The 17260-nt window shown below is 34.8% G+C and overlaps 1 protein-coding gene across 1 annotated transcript; it reads right to left on the reverse strand.

The window, feature by feature from the left end:
• Nucleotides 1-561: 561 nt before the first annotated feature.
• LOC128546697 (ceramide synthase 2-like) lies at nucleotides 562-5235 on the reverse strand. Its single transcript, XM_053517953.1, has 8 exons — nucleotides 5114-5235; nucleotides 4352-4409; nucleotides 3920-3970; nucleotides 3330-3422; nucleotides 2579-2707; nucleotides 2134-2240; nucleotides 986-1151; nucleotides 562-618 (listed from the first exon to the last, which is right to left on the reverse strand). The coding sequence occupies exons 1-8, from the start codon at nucleotides 5197-5199 to the stop codon at nucleotides 562-564; spliced, it is 747 nt and encodes a 248-aa protein (XP_053373928.1). The 5' UTR covers nucleotides 5200-5235.
• Nucleotides 5236-17260: the final 12025 nt, after the last annotated feature.

Here is a 17260-nt window from a genome sequence, read left to right on the forward strand (position 1 = left end):
TGCTACATCATTAATCTTTTTATCTTGTTTCTCAAAAGAATTATTGTTTCCCATCATTAAAAAACATGATTTGCGAGGTATAAATTAATGTGTCCCTATCATAGCTAAAAACATCAATTTTCACTAATCAGCTCTTAAAACTTGGTAAAATATATCACCCGTTTAAACAAAATGAATTGATAATCTTCTATAACTCTTTCCAAAAACAACATCGCTGAACAAAAGTTTCTTGGGAAGCGCCAGTGTTTTGTGTGTAGTTAATGAGAAGGGAAACAAAGCATATTTAAGTTTGCATCTAACTCGTCTCATGCACACATTTATCTAAATTACACTATCTTCCGTTATAGTTTCAGCTGTATTAAATGCTTCTGCGAGTAAACGCTCTTAAATTAATCTCTGTTGTCAATCTGTGGCATTTCCTTGCCAACATGACAGCATTCATATTCCATTTCTTTCCGCAGTTCCATTTTTTATACCTTAGATCCTTTACTGACCATTCGCGAGTTTTCCATTGCCGTTTTCTTTAATCTGTTCTGTTTATTATGATCAATATCATCTATATCATCTCATTGTCTGACTCTTCACCCAGTCTTCAGAGTCACTTCGCACATCCTCGACCTGTAAAATAATATCAACCATAGGTTCAGTACAGAAAGTAAAATGGTATTAAAATTACTTTCAGAAACGTGATCAAATGAAAAAAAGGACCGGTCATTGCAAAGTCAATATTCACACCAAATTAATGTTCTACAGTAGAAAATAAGACATACAAAAACCAAACATAACAAAAGTAAAATGTTACAAATGAAAAGAATACTTAACTCAGATCTCACTCATACGATATTACATTAATCTACGATCTTAACATCTTTCACTGAAATTTTATCTCACAGAATATTTCCATTTACGTTTTTCTAGCAAAACAAAGTATGTTTATTCAAAGACGTTGCTACGTTTAACACTTATGAAACTTTGAGATACATACATTTCCTTTCACCATTTTTCTGTAGACAATTCTAAAGATCATGTAAGTCCATATACAGTGTAGCACCAACAGAACATAGAGGAAGAAGTTGAAAAACTGATGAGCACCGAAAGTAGAATCTATCAACCCAATAGTGAATGGCTCAACAGTGGTACAATACAACACACTGAAATTGCATAAAAGATAGTTTTACAGTATATCACACAGTAATAAAGTAGTTTAGATATAGTATCTTGTATCAACGTATTGTCTATGGTGATTGTCGTGTCATACTTAACCTCAGATTCAAAGACCAACATTAAACATGTAATCTTGTCTGTTTGACTCTGTGCTTGGTTGTAAAAGAGAGAAATAAAATTATTGATAATAACATAATAATTTCTATATATTCCGAACTAAAATCACTACAAATCTTAAAAAAAAAATTTATAGCGACTGATCAAAACTATAAAACCATATGTAAGTAGGAATTAAATCGATTAATTTCTGTTTTATCTTTTTGTTGGGTGCAACTATGGTCATACATGTATGTCGACTTCCCAGCTAAGGTGCCCTTTCGTGCATCATTTCCGACAGGTAAAAGAGAGTACCTGGGTAGAACCACTGACCTTCGGTAAGCCAGTTAGTTGACTTCCTCACAAGTTTCAAAATTAGCATTGATTACGTCTGAAAAGTTCATGCATGTATAAAATCCATAAACACAGAAGCTACTATTACTAAATCTATGCTCATGTAGACAATGCTTACATATAAGGTTATTTTAAGGGTAAACAATTACGAGTATTAAAGTTTTGCATGAAAACAATACGAGGGTTGAGCTCAGAGGTAAAGAAGTCAACTTGCCATAAAAACTTTGACTTAATTTTACTAACCATAAAATGATTAGGAAGGTAGACACGCAATTTGTTTAATCGCTTTGTGATTAAACTGTTTACCTAGCAAGAAATAAAAGTAGATTAATTCGTTCCATGTTTGACATGCACTGGAGCGCCCTCTGTCTGCCATTCTTCGACAGAAGGCGGGTTTTATATGCTCTCTCAAACATGCATCATAATCTACTAGTACTTCAAAATACCCTACCTAAAGAAACGATATCTAAAAACTAACGGTTTGTTTTTACTTTTTTGTTACTGGATAATGATACTTACACGAAGGGATACACAATCAGTCTAGACAGTACCCATACTAGAAGGAATATGCCAAAGAAGATATCAGTAGCTGTCTTGTTTTTTGCGTATATAGACATCTTGGCCAACTGAAAAAAGGGTAAAATATTTATCATTCATCCTGAAAAATGAAGCGAGTGGAGCTTAGTTTAACGGATAATGTATGGTAATTAAACTTAAACACTGTCCAGTAGTATTATTACAGCATTAAGTAACTGCACCATGTTTATCAGTCATGTTAAAACGACTGTGGTGGTACTAACTTCTGTATTAGTTACTTCCCGTCCGCAGACGTGAAAACAAAGAACTGAAAATACGCAAAAGAAATGAGTTGGTTATGGCGTATTCAAACCTGTTACATAATTTTAAAACGTATTTACCTTTCTGCAAAATTAATGATTTTACCCATAATGAAAATGCCACTTACTGCAAGCCAATTGTCTGCTGCATCGTGTACGACAAGCACGAGCGTTCCTACCCGAACAAAGTTGAGAACCCATGAGAAATACATCAACACAATAGTGGCAAAATGGTGAATAATCATCTCCTTAAAGTCCTGGAAAATATATGGTGTATTAAGGTAAACAAATGATGAATTAAAAGTATATAAATGTTAGTTTCACATGATTATATCAATGTAAGGTGATACTTTCACCTAAAATAATTTACTGATTAATTTATCCATGATGCAAAAAGGTGCTCTTTATCAACCTTCTGTATAAACCATAAATATGAAACTGGTACAAATAAATGCATTTATTACTAAAACAATTATTGCTTTGTTTAAGTTGATAGCATATAGAAGAAAATATATACATGTAGTTTCTTATGCTTCTGGTGTATCCTTAACTTGAAATGGAAATGATAATAATCATGTCTATTTTCCTGCCTATGCTGGTGTTATGCACCTTAACTTATACCGTGGTAATATATTCCAGAAAAGTTGAATGAATATATAGCTTCAAGCAAACGTATCCGAAATGACCAGTATCAAGTCATCATGTTACTTCAGTAACGAACATTTCAATTACTTCAGTGAAGAGCCAGCGGTGTTTGTCGCTTCTTGTTGATTAAAGCGTATATAACTACAAAACATGTCTAGGCTGTTGTAATTCTTCAAAGATTTTGTTTAGATTTTTTGCTCCTTATATGTTATATGAGCACGTTATAATACATACCTTGCGTTTATTATCGGAGAACAAGGTGAAGACGAGACTCCAGTAGAAGGCTAACTCTATCATATAGTGCCAGTACATATCGTTACTAACGTGCTGAAACAAACAGAAACAGTTAGCGTGCAGGGTTTGTGTTCATCAAAACAGACTTCGTCTTGCTACCAGACCTTTTAACAATAAAATATTCGTAGATCTACTGCTGAAAATTTGCTGAGATAATTATTTCTACATTAGTTTTAAAGCTACACCACAGTATGTATTACATAAACAATGACATAGCAAAAAGAGAAGTTAGCTTTTAAACATATGTAGGCCCAGCAGCGTGAGGGACAGCTACTATATAAAGACTCTACATCTTACAAGCGTAGTACAGCTTTATTTCTGTTTTCATAAAATAGAATGTCTATTGATAATGTTAGAATAACCTCGAACCATACTTTCATTGGTTGTATACGACTTTGCTACATGTTTCAACTTTGTCTTGTTTTTAGCATTGTAACAACATATTTGACATTTTTGACACTGAGCACTTAAATATTTACTTATTTATCTGTACGAGCCAAAACAAATACCAGTCTAAATATAATATCTACCTGTACTGGCCAGTCCCTCCAACATTCAATTGTTTTCCAAAAGTACGGTTTCTGAAATAAAATACAGTGGTGACTGAATAGAATATAATTTCATTCAATTGCCTATTTTTGAAAATTTTGCATTTACCATATGTTCGAAAAGAAGAATACGTGTCATTGTAAACTTTATATAGACCTGTTTTTTACTTTTCTAAACATCAATGATACTTTCTATGTTGTTTAAAATGTTGCTTACTGACTCTGTAACCAAACGGTTCCTCTAAAAAGCAAAACAAATAATTAATCAGTTAGGAGCTGACTTTTAATCTGTCTTAGCACTGTTACCATTATTCAAAAACTTGAATATATTATTTTCAATTAAAACTGAAGAGATTTCGTTAAAATATTAAAGATATGTGCGAGGACGAGTAACAACGAGTATCATTTACTTACTTGCCATAAATACACCATGCCATAAACGAAAAATGAGGTGTAGAATACAAGGTGCCAACTATATAAAATATAAAACGTGAAAACAATTACTGGCAGTGCTCACAGGTATCCCTGTTGTAACTGGTATGTTTTATCGTACTTTGTGCAGAAATGATCTAGTGTGCTAAAGACATAAAAATAAGTGTGAACAATAAAATTAATATTCCTGCATAAATACAATATTCATAAAAATGGAAAAACCACAGGGGTACATCACATAAAGGTTTTGGGGTGGTCTCGGGCATATGGTCTCGGGTATAGTAACCCCTATTTATGGTCTACAAATAGGGGTTACTATACCCGAGACCACCCCAAAACCTTTATGTGATGTACCCCTGTGGGAAAAACGATGTTGAAAAGTAGTAATTAAAAGTACGTCAGGATGGTGCACAAAACGTAAATTTTCGTTATCAAAGCAAAGCCAGAAGGTTTAAACTAGAATAGATATGATTTTAAGATAACATATCACTGAAATTGATTTGCATTTTATTCTTATGACTTTTAAATAAATGCAACAACAAAGAAACTACCACATTTTTGCGTAAACTTCCTTTTATCAGCCCTTGGAGCTATAAAAAAATAATTAATTCATTGTACTTTGGTTTTGGCTGGGAATACCGTTTTAACATAAGTTTTAACAAGTCTTCAAATATTTTTTTCTGATCGTGCAAACAAAAGTGTGCCACAGAAATGCTCTATTTATATCCTGCTGTATTAATATACCTGCACTCCCTGAACTTCTGTATCGGGGTTGGAGCATCAACTTTTCTCCTCTTTCGGAACCAGATTTCAATCTGTTTCTCCGTCATATCTGTCTGCTTAGACAGCGTCTGAAAGGGACAGACCTTAAATACATATTCATAACAAATAACGGCCCCTTTTATGCTTTATAATTTCACTCCAACAGTTAAGCGTTTGACACCTTACCTACTCATTTGAAAGTGTGTATAGCTTGCAAAAAAAACTAAGATATATCTTACCGCATCGAAATGATTTTAAATGAATACAATTCAACTATTTATTTGTTATCTAGTTGCAAGACAAACAGAAATCATTACAAGGAGCTAGATGTTACAGACTGAATCCGAAGATGCACTGGTGTACAAAAAGAATCGGCCGGGATCGTGACACGGACGACATAGTTCAAGTCGCTTTACTTGTGGAGGAGATTGGCCACGGTCAACTACAATGTTCAGAAATCACGCATAAATAACTACTTATCGGGGAAAAAATGACAAATAAAGTCACATCGAGACTAACACTATCGCTATATGCGATGTTTCAATTTTCATCGGAACTTCTAACCAAATCACTTTTCTGAGATAGGTAACGCTTGTTATATTTACTAGGACATAGTGCCGCTCTTCTATTCTAATATTACAAATGTCATTTGATCAAATTTCCCAGACGCAGTGCACAAAGGGCATAGCTGAATCACACGTGAAACTCTCTTTAACGCGATTTTCTGTTGCCATAGCAATATTAAAACACAGTTTATACTCATGAATAATGCTACATAGCTGCTAAATAGAACTAGATCGATTTTCATTTTCATGAAGACTTGTAGGGAGTTTAACATCTGACAATGTCGCTATATTCCCGATTTTAAATGAGGCACAGCACATTACACGATCAACATTTTTAGAACAGATTTCGTCGTCCCAAACAGTAGACTAGCCACTAGACTGATAATAAGAATTTGTCACAATATCTATAAGTTTTGTGATTTTTTTCTTTTATTTTATAAGACAAATGTCAATCTATTTCAAAGTGATTCTAGTAATACCTAGGGTGTAGACAGGCTATATTCACAATTTTTCAAATAAAAAATAAAATATATATCATTGTCTAGGAACTAGTCTAGTAAAACAGTTAAAGTGTTGTAATGTTTCATAACACTATTTTACAGCGTGGTTAACGCAGTACACTGCTCTTCCTAGCGATGCACAGAATAACCAATGCGTTGACGAGTTATGAAAACGTGATTCATCAACTAATTTTTTATCGTGGATGAATTTTGACGTCCTAATAAGCAAAGTCTCACTGCCACTAATTGAAAACGTTTCGCAAGACTGGCGCTCTCGTCCCTATGGTTGTTCTTTATTGACAGAGGAAGTAACTCAGCAGGTTGTTTTTATATTGACATGTTCTATTACCTCTGAATCTGAACGGTTTAGCCATCAGGTAAAAATGTGCTATTTTAGAGGCTTTAAATTTACTTATAAGATATTTGCAATATTTATAAAAAAAAATAACCATACAGCCTGGGAGCTAGGCTAACGTTTCGCTATTTCATCTTATTTTCGATTTTAGCCATAATCTGTACATTTTATCAACGTCATGTTTAAAACGATCAGAAAACAAGAGTGCCAGAATGTCACAATATACGCCAATCACAGCAAATTTCTTTACTCTAGCACCTGTATTTGCAGATGTAATTTTAATTTTGTGGTTGTTTAGTAATCATTGTAATTCTTTTGTTTTCCTAAGTCCACAAAAAAACTCCTTACCAGGTAGAGATACCTTAAAATACACCTAAAATTAGAAAGTAACAAGTATGTTGTACCACAGAAAAGTGGTCTTGGTTTTTCTCTATAGTCAATTATAAAAAAGTTACAATATAAGTTATTTATAGTAACAACTAAGGGAAATTAATCTTTAAAAAAAATTCCAAAAAAAAAAATTGTATGTCCACACAAAAATCCTTACCAGGTAGAGATTGGTCAAAATACACTTCAAAATTGGATGTAACATGCATGTTATACTACAGAAAAGTGGCCTCGATTTTTCCCTACGTCTAGTAATGAAAAAGTTACAATATAAGCTATTTATAGTAACAACAAAGGGAAGTAATTCTAAAGAAGGGAACTGCGCATGACACTTCGTCTCATGATGGTGTATAATTGTGCCAAGTTACATCAAAATCCCTCTATGCATGAAGAAGAAATGCTTTGGACAGTCATTCTGACCTTTGGCCTCTAAGTGTGACCTTGACCTTAGACCTAGGGACCTGGTTCTTGCGCACGACACTCCGTCTTGTGGTGGTGAACATTTGTGCCAAGTTATATCAAAATTCCTCCATGCATGAAGAAGAAATGCTCCGGACAAAGTTTTCATTCTTGTATCCTTGACCTCTAAGTGTGACCTTGACCTTAGACCTAGGGAAACCCGGTTTCTTGCGCATGACACTCCGTCTCATGATGATGAACAATTGTGCCAACTTTCATCAAAATCCCTCTATGCATGAAGAAGATATGCTCCGGACAAAGTTTTCATTCTTGTATCCTTTGACCTCTAAGTGTGACCTTGACCTTAGACCTAGGGACCTGGTTCTTGCGCATGACACTCCGTCTCATGATGATAAACAATTGTGCCAACTTTCATCAAAATCCCTCTATGCATGAAGAAGATATGCTCCGGACAAAGTTATACTTGAATTTGACCTCTAAGTGTGACCTTGACCTTAGACCTAGGGACCTGGTTCTTGAGCATGACACTCCGTCTCATGATGGTGAACAATGTGCCAAGTTTCATCAAAATCCCTCCATGCATGTAGAAGATTGCTCCGGACAAGGTCTGTGGACGCGCCCGGATCAGATGATTTTTTAAGTATTTTTCCTATATAACTCATATAATAACTAAGTGACCCCAGGGCGGGGCCTCTTTTAGCCCCAGGGGCATAATTTGAACAATCTTGGTAGAGGACTTCTAGACAATGCACCACACCAAATATCAAAAGCCTAGGTCGTATGGTTTCAGACAAGAAGATTTTTAAAGCTTTTTTCTATATAAGTCTAGATAATGCTACACACCAGATATCAAAGCCATAGATCCTGTGGGTTTGGACAAAATGATTTTTTTTTAAAAAATCCTTTCGGTTGCCATGGCAAGAAGATTTTTATAGAAATTGTTCACGGACGACGGACTACGCACGACGCACGACGGACATCAAGCGGTCACAATAGCTCACCAGAAAACGAGGCCTCTGTAAAGTGCACTGAACAACTATAACGGCATAGAAGAAATCAGCATAAACAAAAATCAGGAATGGTTTTGAGCACACTACTATAATGGAAACTGCTGAAGCCGATGTTAATCGGGTAAAGCATTACAAATACTTTGCAAACAACCTAATGTCTGAATGAATGTAACGTTTGCATGAGCTCAATCTTTGAATGAATTCAAAGGAAAAGAGCTATCGACATTTCCGTGGTGCAGCTATCACCACTTTCAAACTGTAAATGTTAATATTCTGTCTTATATTTTTATAGATGAACTTATTTCAAAAATCGGAGAATGTAGTGCTGGGTAAAAAACACTTTTACTACAGGATGGCTGTAATTTCATTGAAATATCTTAAAAATTGTGGTGTCAAGAGCTTTTCTCCTGATTCGTACAATTGCACATTTTGGTATCTGTCTGTATTCGAGCTGTAATTTGATGCATAAACACACTATAAGAACATTATCGCGCATGCATATGGTCTAAATATGTATGATATTTACACAGGCAAACATCAGCAGTAATGAAATCTCCACTAAAAGAAATAGGCCAGTATTTTTTAAAAGTGGTGGCGCTATCGCATCAGTGGTGGAGCTGTGCGTTTTCTGTTCAATTGTGTTTACCAACTTACACGTCTATCTTGTTTAAGATCTGAACAAATTGAAGTTTTGTTTCTTACATATAAACAACAAATCTTCAGTCAATAAAAACACACAGAAAAGAAAACATTTCGAAGCTATAATCATTTCCGAAATAAAAGTGTCCGCCACATAATATATCATATGGCCATTTTCCCCCGAGAAATGTATCGTTATACATATCTAACCTGCTGAACTCAATCTACATTGAATCATTTTATTACATCTAGAAACAACATACATGTACATGTAGCATCAGCATGTGAATTTACGTGAAATGACAGAAACTCAATTTTTACATTTTTGTTTTCAGATCATCTATTAATACTTCTGAAATGGGTCGCCTTTGTTAAAAAGAAAGGAATAAATCGACTTATCTGTCTTATTAATGACTGAGTCTTCACGTGCACCAAATTAGTACAATTAAGTGTCACATTCCTCCATTTCGGTAATATTTACAAGTACCTCCCTGTATTCATTGTCAAATCTAAAAGTGCTTCTTGATTTGAAAACGACTGATTGTCAAAAATTTTGTTTTATTTGGAATGTGATTTCAGTTTCGTAACCTATTTTTAGATCGGTGAACAAATTAAGTCCTTTTTCAAAGTTTTGAGTGACTGTATTTTGGATGAGAATGTGTTCTTGTAGAACTTGCCTTCAGTGAGATAATTGTGTTCATTTGAATTAATCTCTTGGAAGAAAAAGGCTTGGCAAGATATTGTTCTTCTTTTAAGTTTTTAGGAGATATTCACTTTTCCCTTTTCACTCGAGACTTCCCATCTGCAACGGATAAACAGTGTCTGCATGATACTTGAATATATAAAAGTTTTATAATTTGATTAAAAAATGAGTCGTTTGATCATAATTCACATACATGCTTCAAATTAATTTTAAGACATAAGATTTTAAAAGGTAAATGACAATCCCTGTAATTATACCATATTTGCTATGAATAAAACTACTTATTTGTTGTCAGACATTCTAACGCTAACCGTCCGCCACAGCGCCTCAACTACTATATAGCGCCATCACAGAGATGAAAGCGCCATCACTTTTAAAGATGCTGGTGTATTTCATTTACAGGACAATTAATTAATACTAATGCATGTCTGTGTGAGTATCATACACATTTCGACCATTTGCACGCGCGATAATGTTCATATAGTGTGTCTATGCATCGAAATTTAGCTGGAATGCATAAAAATGTCAACATTTACAAACGTCGGAATTGGGAGAAAAGCTCTTGGCACCACAATTTACATAATATCTTAACGAAATTATAGTCAACCTATATTAATAACGTTCTTACGCGGCATAACATTCTCCGATTTTTGAAAAAAAAATATACGACAAAAATGTTACATAAAATATAAATTTTACTCTCTCTGTTTACCTTTTGAAACCGGTGATAGCTGCACTACGAAAATGTCGATAGCTCTTTCCCTTATCACCACTTTTTGGTAGTGGCGCTAGGGTTTATTAGCCGTGTATTACCAAAAGTCAAAAGTCAAAGATTTTATTGGCACAAACATAATGTTCATCGCCATAACTTAAATAACTTAAATCAATCGCTTAGTATCGGCATCATATTTCAAGACAGCAAGGACTTGTTTTATTCATGTTTATTGAGGTGGGACAGAACGCTAATTTGAGACAAAAGAAGCTAACCTTATTTGTTCAACTTGTCACTGTGTATTGAAAATAATATACTTAATATTAATGAATCGATATCAATGAATCGTTTATGCATACGAAATTTTCAACAGAAATATTTTACACCAAATTATATCAATGCAGAAATCAGTTCACAACGACCTTGCTGTAAGGTTATAGTTAGTAAACAAGTGGCTAATATTTTAGTTTAAATACAACAGAATACCTTAACAACTGTATGGGTTGATGATATTGAAAAGATAAAAATGATCATGTACTAGACAGAAATTTATTTACAGTATCGCATCATTTCTAAAATATTCCTGGCTTTCGGCAGTTTTAAAACAGAATAATTTATTTTGTATATTATGACGAAATGCTATTGAAAAAACCCAGAGATATTCAGAATTTAATTAATCATCATTATCACCACCACCACCACCACCACCATCATCATCATCATCATCATCATCATTATAGTTAACAAAAATATTGATAAAAATGATAACATCATCGTAATTACTATTGTTGATTCTGACGTTGTTGTTGCGTCTTTTATTGTTATCTTAAGTACTGTTTTTAATGGTAAAACTTAAATAAATAATGTGGCACAGAGAAGCGGACACAGAAAATTTATATCAGATTGTAACCTTCAGTTTGACCAAAGGTTGTAGATAAGTCGTAGTTCATGACAAACGTAAATAATATCCCTGGAGCTTAGTTTTCATTGTGTTCTATTATTTTATGGTTTTCTTATGGAAGAATCTATATTAAGAAATAACTAGTATTTGTACGATAATTTTTAAAGTACATTATTATTCAACTTTACAATATTACACACTGTATTAGATCAATTGCAAACATCATATGAAACAGACAGAGCTAATGCAAAACATAACTGAGCCAATATGAGAAAAACAGGGCCAATACGAGAAAAACAGGGCCAATACGGAATTCATGCATTTTGATTGGTTCAAAAGAGAGGGCCAATACGGAGAAGCCACTTCCGTTAGATTTTTAAATGACGCCATTTTGTTTTACATCAGAGTTATAGATTACATTTTTTTCACATTTTGACAAAAAAAAATCATCCGACATGTTCATATAAAAACCAAGTATGATTGAGCGGGATGTACGTCTTCAGAGATTACAACGGTACTTTCGCATATTCGGTATTGTGTAAAATGCAAGTGTTTCCTGTTTAACAGACATTTTGATAGTGTGGACTATTTGTGCAATGATAAGCTGGAAAGTGGATAAATAAATTGGCGAACAAGACTGTCATTTGTGAACTGCAAACAATTTCAGATAAGAATTAAACGAGGCATAGGACTATATAATATGTGCTTGGTTGGTTGTTTTATCTTGATCAACACATATGTGTAGAAGTTTGTGTGTCTCGTTGCTTGCAGCCTAAAAGGAAATGACTTTTAAAGCAGTTTTTATCAAAGTTCAAATGATAAGATACTCGCTGAAGAAAATAAATAGGAAATCCAAAAAATAAGGTAAGTTCTAGTTACTCTTGATATTGTCGTATTAAAAATATCTCTCAAAATTATTCTAAAGTACCTACATACAACTCATTCTGTTTTACTGGCGAAAATGATCGTGATTTCTGAAATACGTCTAAACAACTTGTCAAGATTTTTCACCTGAACGTGCATAGCTGTCATAAGGTAACTCACAGAGTTTTTATACTGTTACCGCCAACAGTTGAAAGTTGAATAATAATATTATCATTAATCAAGCAATTTCATATTGGCCTAGTTATTTGTCCTCGGGCAGTCGTATTGGCCCGAGACCGGCCAATATGAAATTGCCTGATTAACATTATAATATGCACTTACCAACTTGGTGGCAATACGGAATATCGATCCGACCCCGTTTGACGGAAGCTTGAAGTGGTATCTGATCCTCACCTGAAACAGAACAAAAGTGAATCTATATGGTTGGAGACAAGCCCGTTAGCCATTTATCAAGTTTGGTAACAAATATAAAATGTTTGAGGTCCTTTTGCAGAACTTTCGCGCCGTTTTTCTCGTCAAACTGCATTATACACATACTTGTTAAAATACTATAAGGATGAAAATAAGGCAAGGCATCATGCATGCTAGCTCCTTGACCGTAGGTGCGTATTTCAAGTTAACATGTTATATGTACATTTATTTCGAGTTCAGGATTCAGTGATATTATTGAAGATTTCCTTTTTTAATTATTTCTTATCGAGAAAAAGTCCACTTGTAAGTCTAAAACCAGTACAAGTTGCTAAATTACGATACAGGTTTTCATATCATATCAATTAGTTTCTGTTTTTTTTTTGTTTTTTTTTGTTTTTGTTTTTTTTAGCTTAAACGAATTAATATCTGTATTAGTTCCAAACGTTAAAAGATTATATTTACCGTCTTTATGAAATTACTCCAGGACTTTTCTCCGCCATTTTAGCCTCAGGTATTGATAATGCACTGAGATTTGCGCATGCGCTAGTATAGAAAAATGAGTAACCTATACTTTAAAAGCTTATTGCGCAGTATATTATACGTGACATTTTTGAAAGATTAACACTACAATATAGGTTAAAGGGTAAAGTCAGTAATATAGATTTTCAGTGTATTGACGATCAAGCGTTTTGTGTTATATAAAGTTACAAATTGAATTTGCTTTGTTCCTTTGTTTGCTTTTTTGAGGGTGGTTATTAACGCCATTTTTAAAAAGAATTTCAGTTAACCTAACTCTGTACCAGTACAAACGTATGAATCAGTGGTGATTCAGAGGTGAAGTTAGAGCACGTGATTTAAAATGTTTGAATATAAGTAACCAATGTGGCAGATGGTAATTTAGGCAAATACAAAAGTCATAACTCTGGTGGTTTATACAAATTTATCTTAGGTCGATGATGAAGCAAGTTCTACAATTTATTTTAATCACACTAGACAACTCATTCCCGATGAAATCCAACGCCAACAGGATGTAAAAGAAGAGAAGCCAGTTTCCCTTTTAATGCTAAGTGCCAAGCATGGGAGTTCTTGGGGCCATTTTTCATGTTTTTGGTATGACGCAGAGATCGAGCTCACGACCTCCTGCACTCGAGGCTGACGCTGTACCAGTGGACTATCGAGGCGGTTAATAACTCTGGTGTTCTTTTAACTGCTCTTTCCTAAGGCGGTACACGATTGTTTTTCCTGCTTATATGTGTGCGTTTGTGTGCTTGTGTGTCTAAAGCGGTGCCTTTCAGCGTTGTTGTATCTTACTTGCCTGTTTCTGTGTTACCTGGGTGTGGCTGTGTATATCCTTGGAACATAAATGTATGTGCCATTGTGGTTCGTTGTAGTATAACTTTGATTAAGAAATGTAGCATTCCCTTTTTACATTCATCCTTGTTCTACTTTCCCCTTCAACCTCCTCCCGCACCCCAACCCAACCCCCGCCTTTCTACCCCTTACCCCTCCTCCTCCCCTATCTACATCTCGCATAAATGTAAATGTACGTGTTTGATTTTTGAAGCAACCCGTTTGTAATATTCTTCTGTTACAGCTTCTTTTTATAGTGGGCCTACTTAGCAAATGCGTGGCTCTGAGGCTGTGCTTTTAGTGTTCTTAGCTTCCGAGAAATTAACCCTTATCTTTTGATCAAAACTTCGTTTTGATACACTTCATAAATGTATATGTCATCATGCGTTTAGGTTGATCTACACGTTTCAATCAAATGTTTTTCTGTATTGAATATTATCAAACCATATTTTCTTTCAAAGCGTAATTATAACGAAGGATAGTCAGTCAAATAAAAATGATACGGTTATGAGTTTTATTTTTATTTTTATCATTTTGTGTTTGTTTGTTTGTTTCTCTTTTTTGACAGATTTGAAAATACTGGACCTCTAGCCAATTTTTCATAACGGCCTATTATGTAGAAATCACAACTTTTTTGCGAATTAAAAGGTCCAAAATGTAGATTTTAATTGAAATAAACGTTTAAATTTTCTCAACTCGCTAAATATTAATTAAAGTTTCTTCATTGTTGTTTTTTGTTTTATTTATATTATTATTTGACCGATGAACGAGCAGATCATAATTAAACTGATGTAGACGCATTCAGAGTCTTTTACATCACGTGCCATACAATGCTGTCAGTGACCAATGCACGAGCAGATCATAATTAAACTGATGTAGACGCATTCAGAGTCTTTTACATCACGTGTCATACAATGCTGTCAGTGACCGATGAACAAGCAGATCATTACTAAAGTGATGTAGATGCATTCAGAGTCCTTAATATCACGTGCCATACAATGCTGTCAGTGACCAATAAACGAGCAGATCATAATTAAACTGATGTAGACGCATTCAGAGTCTTTGACATCACGTGCCATACAATGCTGTCAGTGACCGATGAACAAGCAGATCATTATTAGCTGATGTAGATGCATTTAGAGTCCTTAATACCACATTGCTATACAATGCTGTCAGTGACTAATAAGAGCAGATCATTTTAAAAATGATCAAGACGCATTCAGCGTCCTCAACATCTCGTGCCATACATGCTGTCAGTGAACGATGAACAAGCAGATCGTTTTTGAACTGATGTAGACGCATTCAGATTCCTTAACGTCACGTGCCATACAATGCTCTCAGTGACCAATGAACGAGCAGATCATAATTAAACTGATTCAGATGCATTCAGAGTCTTTACATCACGTGTGATACAATGCTCTCAGGGACCGATGAACTAGCTGATCCTAATTAAACTGATGTAGAAGCATTCAGAATCCTTTAAATAACGTGCCATACAATGCTCTCAACGCCGATGAACAAGCAGATCATTATAAAACTGATGAAGACGCATTCAGAGTCCTTAACATTACATGCCATACAATACTGTCAGTGATCGATGAACAAGCAGATCATTATCAAACTGATGTAGACACATTCAGATTCCTTACCATCACGGGCCATATAATGTTGTAAGTTACCGATGAATAAGCAGATCATTATTAAACTGATGTTGACGCATTCAGATTCCTTAACATCACGTGCAATAAAATGATGTCAATGACCGATGAACAAGCAGATCATTATTAAACTGATGTAGATGCATTCAGAGTCTTTTACATCACGTGCCATACCATGCTGTCAGTGACCAATGAATAAACAGGTCATTATTAAACTGATGTAAACGCATCCAGAGTCCTTAACATCACTTGCGATACAATGATGTCAGTGATCGATGAACAAGCAGATCATTATTAAACTGATGTAGATACATTCAGAGTCTTTTACGTCACATGCCATACTATGCTGTCAGTGACAAATGAACGAGCAGATCATTATTATGCTGATATAGACGCTTTCTTAATATCACGTGCCAAACAATGCTGTTGACATCAGTGACCGATGAACAAGCAGATCATAATTTAACTGATGTAGACGCATTCAGCGTCTTTTACATCACATGCCATACACTGCTCTCAGTGACCAATGAACGAGCAGGTCATAATTAAACTGATATAGATGCATTCAGTGTCTTTTACATCACGTGCCATACAATGCTGTCAGTGACCAATGAACGAGCAGATCATAATTAAACTGATAGAGACGCATTCAGAGTCTTTAACACACGTGTCATACAATGCTCTCAGGGACCGCGATGAACTAGCTGATCATAATTAAACTGATGTAGACGCATTCAGAGTCCTTAACATCACGTGCCATACAATGCTCTCAGTGACCGATGAACAAGCAGATCATAATTTAAGTGATGAAGACGCATTCAGAGTCTTTTAAATTACGTGCCATACAATGCTGTCAGTGATCGATGAACAAGCAGATTATTATTAAACTGATGTAGATACATTTTGAGTCTTTTACATAACGTGCCATTAAATGCTGTCAGACTCTAATGAACAAGCAGATCATTATTATACTGATGTAGACGCGTTCAGATTCCTTAACATCACGTGTTATACAATGCTGTCAGTGACCGATGAAACAACAGATCATAATTAAACTGATGTAAACGCATTCGGAGTCAGAGCAGATTATAATTAAACTGATGTAAACGCATTCGGGGTCCTTTACATCAGTTGTCAAATATTGCTGTCAGTGACCAATGAATGAGCAGATCATAATTAAACCGATAGAGACGCGTTCAGAGTCCTTAACATCACGTGCCATAGAATGCTCTCAGTGACCGATGAACAAGCAGATCATAATTTAGCGTCTTTTACATCACATGCCATACACTGCTCTCAGTGACCAATGAACGAGCAGGTCATAATTAAACTGATATAGATGCATTCAGTGTCTTTTACATCACATGCCATACAATGCTGTCAGTGACCAATGAACGAGCAGATCATAATTAAACTGATAGAGACGCATTCAGAGTCTTTAACACACGTGTCATACAATGCTCTCAGGGACTGCGATGAACTAACTGATCATAATTAAACTGATGTAGACGCATTCAGAGTCCTTAACATCACGTGCCATACAATGCTCTCAGTGACCGATGAACAAGCAGATCATAATTTAAGTGATGAAGACGCATTCAGAGTCTTTTAAATTACGTGCCATACAATGCT

This window comes from Mercenaria mercenaria, chromosome 11, assembly GCF_021730395.1.
Source record: "Mercenaria mercenaria strain notata chromosome 11, MADL_Memer_1, whole genome shotgun sequence".
NCBI lineage: Eukaryota > Metazoa > Mollusca > Bivalvia > Venerida > Veneridae > Mercenaria > Mercenaria mercenaria.

Bases quoted from the DNA above. Each gene is read 5' to 3' on its own strand.
- LOC128546697 (XM_053517953.1), bottom strand. From the start codon at position 5,199: ATGACGGAGAAACAGATTGAAATCTGGTTCCGAAAGAGGAGAAAAGTT. The intron at 2,241-2,578 runs GTAAGTGGCATT...CCCTTTTTTCAG, and splicing joins CAGCAGACAATTGGCTTGCA to TTGGCCAAGATGTCTATATA. The intron at 619-985 runs GTATGTATCTCA...ATTATTTTACAG, and splicing joins GAAAAATGGTGAAAGGAAAT to GTCGAGGATGTGCGAAGTGA.